Consider the following 10,518-nt stretch of genomic DNA (forward strand, 5'->3'; position numbering starts at 1 on the left):
TTCCTCACCGTATGTTTGAACCAGCCAATCCGAGGTGGCCCTGTGAAGCTGTTGGCCCGCACTAACCAATCCCAGATGAACTCATGTATGCACCCATTCCCTATAACATATCCTCACATACGGAAGACAGGTCTCAGCCTCTGGATATGAATCCACAGAGCCATGTACTAGCACAATAAAGCCCTTCCTTTGTTACAAACTGCCTGGCGTTGGCAACTCCTCCAGAGGTACCATCGGTACTGACACATAGCCACCTTATGTGCAACAGAACGAAACACTGCCTGGTCCTGCACCAACCTCATAATCGTTGCTATGCGTGAGCCCATTGCTGCTGCCACTGTGCCAGTCCATCTCGTTGGGGGTCTTCCTCTATTTTTCTGACCCTTCACTTTACCAAACATGAGATTCTTCTCCAGGGACTGGTCCCTCCTGACTATATGTCTAGAGTACGAGAGATGAAGTGTGGCCACCCTGGCTTCCAGGGAGCATTCTGGCTGTACTTCTTCTAACAGATTTATTGGTCCTTCTGGCAGTTCATGGGACTTTCAATGTTCTCCTCTAACACTATAACTCAAATGCATCAATTCTTCTATGGTCTTTCTTATTCACTGTCCAACTTTCACATACATATGAGCTTACTGAAAACACCATGGCTTGGGTGACGCACACCTCAGTCCTCAAACTGACATCTTTGCTCTTCAACACTTTACAGAGGTCTGGGTGCAGCAGATTTGCATAATGCAATGTGTCACTTGATTTCTTGACTGCTGCTTCCATGAGTGTTAATGATTGATCCAAGCAAACTGAAGTCTTTGACAACTTCAATCTTTTCTCCATTTATATGAATGTTGTTTATTGGTTTAGTGGTGAGGATTTTTGTCTTCTTTACATTAAGGTGCAACCCATACTGAAGGCTGTGGTCTTTGATCTTCATCAGTTGTGTATTTTAAGTGGTCTTCACTTTCAGCAAGCAAGATTATTTAATAAACACTCGTATTTGTTCAGATGAATGAATGAATGCAACACATAAGTCTTGTAAGTTTTCAGACGCAGAGGGACTCTTCGGAAGGCAGCTTTCCCGGAGAGTCTTACAGAATAAAAGCATCAGCGTGGAGTGCAGTGACTTGACTGAAACTTTCCCCTGTAGTGCCTCCTTGGACTCGCGAGCTCCGCCCCGGGGAGGCGGGGCGGCCCCGTAGACAGTCACGTGCTGGCGATCGGCCAATCAGCCGGGGTGGGGCAGAGCCCAGGCTGGAAGGGTGAGGGTTGGCCCCACACGTTCCAGAGGGATCGCCCGGGTGGCCTCATGTCGCGTAGTGGCACTGAGCAGCACCAGCAGGCGTCCGAGGCAGACGCCACGGAGACTACCTTCCGGGCGAGCGGTAATTGCAAGGGCGGCCGGGACGCTGAGCCGAGTCCCCCCGTCCCCCCTTCCCCTTTGGAAGTTATCGCCCCACCCGCAGGTTCCGTGCCCTCACCCTAGACCAGGCCCGCGAGGCGTAAGGAGACCCAGTGTTGGGGCTGCAGGCCTGTCGGCTCTGGGAAGGTCCAAGCCCAGACTTTTGGCCACTGAAAAGTGTGGGTCCTAGAGGACGCCTCTCTCCCGGGGCTGCTAACTGGTGAGAGCTAGGGGAGAGTGGGCGGCAGAGCACTTGATGGACCTTGAACGTCTGTCTGTTCCCAGAGCATCAGCATATTCGCTACAACCCGTTGCAAGATGAGTGGGTGCTAGTGTCAGCTCACCGCATGAAGCGGCCTTGGCAGGGACAAGTGGAGCCCCCAATTATGGAGACAGTGCCGCGCCATGACCCCCACAACCCTCTGTGTCCTGGGGCCATGCGCGCCAACGGAGAGGTAAGTCTTTAGAACCCACAGCCGCTGGCCTTGGAGATTCTGGAGCTCCTTAGTGGGTGAGATTTCACTAAGCAGTTTCTGTTCCCCAGAGTGGGCCATCTCCACCCTCTTGTAGCCCTTGAAGCCCACCAGATGGCTGGTGGTATGGGACAGTGAATCTTCTAGCCCATTCTTGGTTCTAGGTGAATCCTCACTATGATGGCACCTTCCTGTTTGATAATGACTTCCCAGCTCTGCAGCCTGATGCTCCTAACCCAGGTAACCTGGCCCCAGCTGCTGATGGGGAATGTGGGGGCCTGGGCCTGGGCTTCTGCAGAGAGTGATACCTCCTTCTCTCAGGACGCAGTGATCACCCCCTTTTCCAAGCAGAGGCTGCCCGAGGAATTTGGTAACTATACATTTCCCCTCTTATACCCTTCACCCCAGGGCCTGGACTGAGCACTGGGGGGTGAGTCCTGCCTCCAGCACAGCCAAGCCTCTGTCATCCCTTTCCTCACCATCACCTAGTAAGGTCATGTGCTTCCACCCTTGGTCGGATGTGACGCTGCCACTCATGTCAGTCTCTGAGATCCGTGCTGTCGTCGACGCATGGGCCTCTGTCACAGAGGAGTTGGGTGCCCAGTACCCTTGGGTGCAGGTTTGTGAGGCTGCCCTCTTTCCCAAAGGGGTATGAAGGGGGTGGTGCAGGAAGTGACCTTTCTGTTTCCATTGGGAGTGTGGTGGGAGGGGGTTGCCTTGTAGTATTTTTTGGCTACTAACACTCTCTACCTCTACCTGCTAGATCTTTGAAAACAAAGGAGCCATGATGGGCTGTTCCAACCCTCACCCCCACTGTCAGGTAAGTGTGTGTGTGTTGGGGGAGGGGGTAACTGCTTTAAGGAAGGGGACAAGGGAAGTATGCCAGTGCTATGGAGGGCTTGGGGGTGAAGATCTGCCTGCTCTTCTCTGCACCTGCCCCTTTACAGGTGTGGGCCAGCAGTTTCCTGCCAGATGTTGCCCAGCGTGAGGAGCGATCTCAGCGGGCCTTTCAGTGTCAGCATGGAGAGCCTCTTCTAATGGAGTATGGCCGCCAGGAATTGCTCAGGAAGGTGGGAGAGAGCCAGGCCCTGGGTCCCCAAGGAACCCTTAGCCTTCTCACCCTAAAAGAGAGGTGTGTGAAGGAAAAGGGTAGAAGGGAGACATGCTAGGAGGCGGTAATTTAAAGGAGAGATGATGGTAGTTTAGATTAAGACTATAGTGCTGGAGGTGGTTAGAAGCCAGGAGATCTGGGTATATATTTTTCTTCGGCTTCCCCTGCCTGTTTGTGGACCCTCTCCCCGCCCACCTTGATGTCCTAATCTCCATTCTGTCTGCCCAGGAACGCCTGGTCCTAACCAGTGAGCACTGGTTAGTGCTGGTTCCCTACTGGGCTGTGTGGCCCTTCCAGACACTGCTGCTACCCCGTCGGCATGTGCGTCGACTACCTGAGCTGACTGCCGCAGAGCGTGATGGTGAGTCTCTCAGCTGGGACCCTGAGGCCAGGCTCTGGATGAGGGTGCCTCTGGCATCTTGGCCCAGACTGAGAGTCAGGCTCTTGTTCTAGATCTAGCCTCTATCATGAAGAAGCTCTTGACCAAGTACGACAATCTGTTTGAAACATCCTTTCCGTACTCCATGGGCTGGCACGGTGAGCCTTTTTGAGTACCCTCATTTAGCTTCAGTGTATTTCTCAGCTCCTGGAGGTCAACCCATTGTACTATAATTCCCAGCAGGCCTTGACATACTTACTGGGGGTTGTGGGGACAGGGATGTTGGGTCTGAGGGTGGAGCAACAAATCTGGTGAAACTGACTTTGGCATGCTTTCCACTGCCTGGGCCTCCTTTGTGTAGGAGATACTGAGAGATGTAGTTTTCAGGTATTTGGTCTGACTCGGGGGAGGAGCTTTGCTGAAGAATTGAGAAAAGGTCTCTCCCAGCTATCTGTACCTTCTTCTTCATGTCAGGGGCTCCCACAGGATCAGAGGTGAAGGCCGACTGGGATCACTGGCAGCTGCATGCTCATTACTACCCTCCACTCCTGCGCTCTGCCACTGTCCGGAAATTCATGGTTGGCTACGAAATGTTGGCCCAGGCTCAGAGGGACCTAACCCCTGAGCAGGTCAGATCTTGGAACATCCTGGGGCTTCTTTTCTCTCTCATTTCCTCAAGGGATACCAACAATCATGATCCTGAGAACCTCCCTAACATCCTGGGCATTCCTTTAGACTCGGGAGCTATTCAGCCCCTTTACCCTTGGTGACTCCAGCATTCCTAAGCTATCCAACCCTTCAGGACCTATCCCCAAGTACATTCTGGGCTGCCCTTATCCTTCCTGACTACCACCTGTCCCCCTTTCCAGGCTGCGGAGAGACTAAGGACACTTCCTGAGGTTCATTACTGCCTAGGGCAGAAGGACAGGAAGACAACTTCCATTGCCTGACCATGTTGACCACAGTCCTAACTCTTCCCTGAGGGAATCAGGATTTGGGGTTTGTGTAGATATAGGGACAATAAAACTGCTTCTTAAACTTTAGTCATGTACTCTAACTGCAGAAGAGTGTCAATTGTATTCCCTAGGGTATGGGGTTAAAGGCTAAAGACACAATTTTTCTTTATTTTTCTTATCTAAATTCTTTTTTATAAAAAAAACCTTTTATTGTGAATTGAGTGTTAGTTTACAAGGCAGATCATCAGTTTTGCACACACCAGTAATACTTTGTTTCATTGCAATGATTACAGTCCCCTCCATGCACCATTGGTTAACAGTATTTGCCTCTATTCCTTCTTTTTTGTGTGTGTGTGTGAGATGTACACAAAACACACAGAAAAAATATATTTGTTAAATGACCAAAGGGCACATTTTACAAGCCAGCCTCCTGCCCACCAGCACACAACCCTTCTCATTCCATAGGTCTAGAGTCCTTAGCTGCTCTATCTCTGCATCGTTTCTGCTTTCCCTCTCTGGAGTTGCTGCTTCTCTGGTTAGGATCCTACGCTCTCCTCATGCTCTTCCTTGATGGTCCTAGGGTCCTCTGTTCCTGGAATGAAAGATTAACTACTCCCCCCATTTTGTTACACAACTTATACCTTTACAGTTGTAACAATCAAAATTAGTCATGATAATGTATACTCATTGAATAAAAAGAATCCTATCCCCATCCTCCCCAATAGCCTTTCACCAGACCCATCTAGACAAGAGGAAAGCAATTCAGTGGGGATTCTACCTTACTCCTCTCACTCTGAAACTAAGCACACTCTTGAAAACTTGTAAACCAGCCACTTCCTGTCTTTATAGTGCCCCCCACCTCCATTTTTGGTAGCCAATGTCTAAGTTGCCTGTCCTTATCAACCCTGTGTACAGAGGGGACAGGCTTGATCCTTGATGTGAATGAAGACTCCTTCCCTCTTGGTTGGAACTTAGAGCAACTACATCCATAAGCAAAGGAGCTCTGGTAGCATAGTGGTTATGAATTGGGTGGCTAACTTCAAGGTTGCAGTTCAAAACTACCAGTGGTTCCTTGGGAGAAAGATGAGGCATTCTGCGCCCATAAAGATTTATAGCCTCGGAAACCCTGTGTAGGGTCACTATAAGTCTGAGCTTACTCCACGGTACTTAACAACAACAACATCCATAAGCAAAGGTCAAGTTCATCAAATTGTAACAATTTACACTTTCTTCCTGTATCAAACTTCTTTATCTTCCTTCTAGTGGAGTTCTGATCAGCAAGCCATCCAAGTTAGGTCAAATGGGTACTATCTGTAAGCTTGGGCATTCTTGCACGCATCCCCCCACTTTAGATCAGCTGGACACTTTACTTTCATCTCTAGCCCGATTGGCTAGGTCAGTGCCCATGAGCTCAAGAGTTCCCAAGTGTTCCTAAACTTTAGACCAACCAGGCCTTCCTCTTCTCTCTTTCAAGGTCAACAGATGTCTATGGACCGTGGTTGAACTCAGTCCATATCTTCATTGCTCAGCCACAACTTTCCTTTGCCTATTGTGATGGTTAATGTTAGGTGTCAATTTAGCTAGGCTGTGGTTCTCAGTAGCTTGGCAGACACTGGACTAGGTGCTTTTCTACAATTTTCTGTTACACAATATGATGTGGTCAGCAAATTGGCTGAAAGGGGAGTTCACTTGGGAATATGAATGTTCTGGCAAAATTGGAATGGGGGCATATGGACAGATATGGATGGAGTTGGGACATTTAACCTCTATATTCTGCTGGATCACTCTTGCTAGTAGAACCAGCCTGTCTACTTCCATTTGAAAATAGTAGTCCAGCTTTGTCTGCTAAATCACCCTTGCCACTAAAATCAGCTCTACCATTCTTATCTGATGAGATTAACCTAGTTGTGTCTTGTATCACCAGGTAAATGCCTTGCAAGAATGCCCTTGCTGAATGTCCTCCGGACCCACCTCCACCGCCCATGTTTCCTTTTAGACATATTGACTCAAGTCCAAGGGAGACCCAAGGGGTGAGGTATAAAGTGTGACCCAGGAGGAGGTATACTACACTCCCCAAACATTTTTTATATTTCTAAAGTATGCAAACAAACAGAAACTTGGGGAACTTGGGTGGAAATGGCTACTAAGAGCATGAGATTATGGTGCAAAGAACATAAAGGGGGATTGGTCTGAGTTTACTGATGTGGGCACTTTAAGTAGTGCTTCCTCATTCAGTGTTTATGAATTAGACAGGATCTAATAGTTGACACTGTAGGATAAGCACTGGACTGCTAACTGCAAGGTAAGTGGTTCAAATCCAACAGCTGCTCCTTGGAAACCCTAGATAGGGTTGTTATGAATCAGAACCAACTTGATAGCACTTAACAAAAATAGTTTATTTGGTTGATTAACTGAAACATGATGAAGAGGTTTGTTGTTGCAGGGTGTTCTTGAATCAGTTCCAATTCAGCGACCCTGTATGTGGTTTCCAAGCAGCAGTTGGTGGGTTTGAACTGCCAACCTTGCGGTTCAAACTGACCTTGTAGTCCTCCAGCACATCAACCCACAGCACCACACCAGAACTTCTGATGAAGAGGTGGCCTACACTAAATGAAATGAAAATGCCAGAATTGCCAGTATACTGCATAAGAAGGGACCAAACCCAAACCAAACTCACTCCATTGAGTTGATTCCAACTCATAGTGACCCTGTAAATTGTTTCTGAGGCTGTAAATCTTTATGGGAGAAGAAACCCTTATTTTTTCCCTGTGGAGCCACTGGTGAGTTTGAATAGCCAAACTTGCAGTTAGTAGTCTAGTGCTTAGTCTACAGTGCTTAGTCTACACCAGGGCTCCTAAGAAGGTCTCCAATTCTTCAGTGAAATTGCAGTGTTATAATAGATTGGTCATGTCAGACCCACTGACCCACCCAGGAAATACTTAGAGGATTGATGGGTTTCAGGCCCAGAAGGGAAAAGCCTTCTGGGTACATAGGTGCCAAGAGATGGAAACACCCAGAACTCATTCTGAGAGATGTTAGGTTATTACAGAAGAGGGATGATTTACCAACAAAGAAATTTACCTACAAAGGGCAAAACACAGCTGTGTCCAGTGGTGGCCAGCTGGATTATGAAGTTTTACTGTGCGAGGGGTGTGGGCTAGCATCTTTTTATATCATGGGTGTTTACTAGGTCAGTTAAGGGTGGTGGTCAGAACCAGGCAAAGGTAGGAATTTTCCCAACCCACTGGGCTGTGCCTTTTCTCCTAGAGAACAAAGAATTTGGGAAGGAGGGGGCAATGACAGTGGGAGGAGGGCTGTGGACTCCTTCCTAGCATCTGCATAACTAAAGCAAGAGAACAAGATAGCTGGAGGAGGAGACTGCCCCTTCCTTGGTAGGGGGAAGGGATAGGTGTTATAGTTCAATGTGACCTTGGCATGGTCATTTTGAAGCATTCAGTTTGTCCCTGCATTCCACCCAACGCTCCTTAATGGACTTCACAATCTTACTACCAGGCTTCTGCACAATCCATTGGGCCTGGGCGTTGGAGAATTGTAACCACAACAAAATGTACTACCACAGAGTACTCTTCCTAAGTACAATATTCCCATAGCTGATAAAAGTATATATCTCCACATCAAGGGCAAAGAGCCAATCCAGTTAGAAAAGAGATCAGCAGATAACTGCTGGGTTGTAGAAATGTGGGCTGCATTTGTTAAAAGCCATAGACATATTGAGTTAATCAGGTCTGTATACACAGCATTAGATATGAATGAATGCACAGGTGCCTCCCTGAGCGACTGAGAATGTCCAGAGCCATACAGGTCTGTAATGCTACCTTTTGCATCTGCTCTGTCTCTCTGCTCTGTTTCAGCTGACAACAAGGCGAGAACCTGATAAGCTTCCTTTAATGCCATGGCCATATGTTTTGCCAGAGTCTCAACTTGCCATTCTATATCAACAGATTGGCCCAGGTGCCAATGCTGCAAGGGGGTAAAACCACTGCATCTCAGTTACTGGGCTAGGGATAAAGGTTATTTGGCATGGAGTCATATAAGGCTGTTATTTGCAGCGGCTCTCTACACACAAGTGATCCTTATAATTCAGTTGGATGTATACTGCTGACAGCCACCCAGACCGTCCCAGATAGCCTAACCCTGAAGGTGTGTGATCCTGACTTGTTCCCATATCAGATGGAACATCTGGGATTAGATAAAGTCCCTGAAGACTGTTCATACCACTTTGTCAAGCAAGGTCAGGTGCTGGCATTGGCAGGTGTAATCCTCCACAGCATGCCAGTGATGGAGGAGGCAGGGAGTTCTCCAGCAATCTGAATGATTCCTCACATCTGTAATCATGGTGGTACAACTGGAAAAAATATAACTGTATACTCTAAGGATGAAATGACAGAGAAGAGGAGAGGGTACCATCATAAATGCAAGGTTGTTGATGGCTATGCCTGTCCCCCAAGGAGCCAAAAAGTCAAGCCAATAGACTTCCCATGGACTAGATCCTGAAGCAACAGCAAGAGAAGATTGTTAGAGTCTCCAGGTACCATTGGGGACAGTCACTTATGGCAGGTATTCTAAGGGTCCTCTTTGGTCCCTGGGTTAGTAAATGATGTGCACTGCTTGTTGCCAAGTTTGCTTCAGAATTCCATTCATTCGCTCTGGCTGTGGTGGGGTTGTATGGGAGATGAAGATGCCACACAATGCCCAGATCATCTGCTCATTTTTAGACCTCGTGCCCCGTTTTTTGATGTAGTCAATTGGCCACTTGCACTGCAGGTGCCTATTGTATGGTACAGCTAGGACAGCTCATCAGCTTGAGCATTTCCCAGTGGAGTAAGGGGGCTATGAGCTGACACATGAAAAACAAGACTCTCCATGCCCTGTGAGCAGGCCCAAATGCTTATCCACAGCTCCAGTCCCCATAGGGCTTGTTGGTTCACTAGCCACTCTTGCTCTTTTTACACTGTGTTAGCCATAACATTACCCATAATTGCCCAGTTGTCAGTACACCAGTCTGAGCTCATGCATCAGTATCACCCAAGCAGCCCTCAACTCAACCCACTATCTACTCTGCCCTGTGCCCTGGCCAATCCACACACTTCTGTGGCTGGTTGTATAGTTACTGCAGTCCACCATGGGGGGTTACCTCGAGCAGAGCCGTCTGTGTACCAGGCTTCCTTGGGAATTTGCCCAGCATCCTCTCATATGTGACTCTTCCATGGGTACACTTCTGTTGTGGGTGGCCGGTGTTTTCCATCAGTGACAGGTAAACTGTCCAATCTGATGTAATTTGACACTCAAGGGGCTGGTGGAGAGGACTTTTTCTGTTGCAAATATGCATGCCATTTGGCCAATGTGCTGGGTTGGGCCCCCTGGCCCGCCCCCCCCCCCCCATTGGGGCTTAGCAAAGTCCTTTACCCACCTCTGTATGGGGTAATGTCTTTATGCTGTTACAGGGGCCTCTTTTGTGATTTCTTCTATAAACTGTAAGCTGATGTTCACTGCGTACAGTTGCTTTTCTAATAGGCTGTATTTGGTTTCTGTACCTTTCCACAGCTGAGAACAAAATCCTAAGGGAATACATTAACCCTGTTGCCGTTGCCACAGGCCCCAGCCATACCCCTCTGGGTAGCTGGCAGCATCCAATTCACATTTTTCCCTTATAGCGATGGTTCCAAGAATCTGCACCTGACTTATTGCCATTTTCACTCCATTAAAGCACAGTTCCACCTCGGGAGTCCAGTCCCAATGCTTCCTTTCTTTGCTAGACGGTACAGGGGATACAAGATCTGTGCTAGATGGGGAATAAAAGGTCTCCAGTATCCCAGTAACTCCAGAAGGTTTGCAACTCCTTTACTTTGGTAGGGTAGGGAAATGCTTTAACTTTGTCATTTATAGCCTCGGGAACTACCTTTGTCTTACCTGACCACACAAGACCCAAGAATTTGACAAGACCCCGCATTTGGCATTGTTGACAGCCCATCCTCTGGAACTCAGGTGCAACGAACACTATCTGTGACACTACTTGTTGAAACAAAGGCAGAGAAACACTAAAAATGGCACTTGTTGTTGTTGTTGTCAGGTGCCATCGAGTCGGAACCGACCCATAGCGACCCCATGCACAGCAGAACGAAACAATGTCCGATCCTCGGCCAACCTCACTACTGCTGCCACACTTGAGTCCATCAATG

General features: G+C 48.2%; 1 protein-coding gene across 2 annotated transcripts; it reads left to right on the plus strand.

Moving 5' to 3' along the window:
* The first annotated feature begins 1,258 nt into the window (after positions 1–1,258).
* GALT (galactose-1-phosphate uridylyltransferase) lies at positions 1,259–4,327 on the plus strand. Of its 2 annotated transcripts, XM_006863062.1 has the most exons (11): positions 1,286–1,382; positions 1,685–1,854; positions 2,037–2,112; positions 2,194–2,242; positions 2,362–2,491; positions 2,636–2,692; positions 2,820–2,942; positions 3,212–3,344; positions 3,437–3,520; positions 3,837–3,991; positions 4,232–4,327. In XM_006863062.1, the coding sequence occupies exons 1-11, from the start codon at positions 1,307–1,309 to the stop codon at positions 4,310–4,312; spliced, it is 1,134 nt and encodes a 377-aa protein (XP_006863124.1). In that variant the 5' UTR covers positions 1,286–1,306; the 3' UTR covers positions 4,313–4,327. The 2 variants fall into 2 exon arrangements, with proteins under 2 accessions (XP_006863125.1, XP_006863124.1); XM_006863063.1 differs by lacking the exons at positions 2,037–2,112; positions 2,194–2,242 and having other exon boundaries at positions 1,259–1,382.
* Positions 4,328–10,518: the final 6,191 nt, after the last annotated feature.

The sequence above is a fragment of the Chrysochloris asiatica genome, unplaced genomic scaffold (assembly GCF_000296735.1).
Source record: "Chrysochloris asiatica unplaced genomic scaffold, ChrAsi1.0 scaffold00053, whole genome shotgun sequence".
Lineage (NCBI taxonomy): Eukaryota > Metazoa > Chordata > Mammalia > Afrosoricida > Chrysochloridae > Chrysochloris > Chrysochloris asiatica.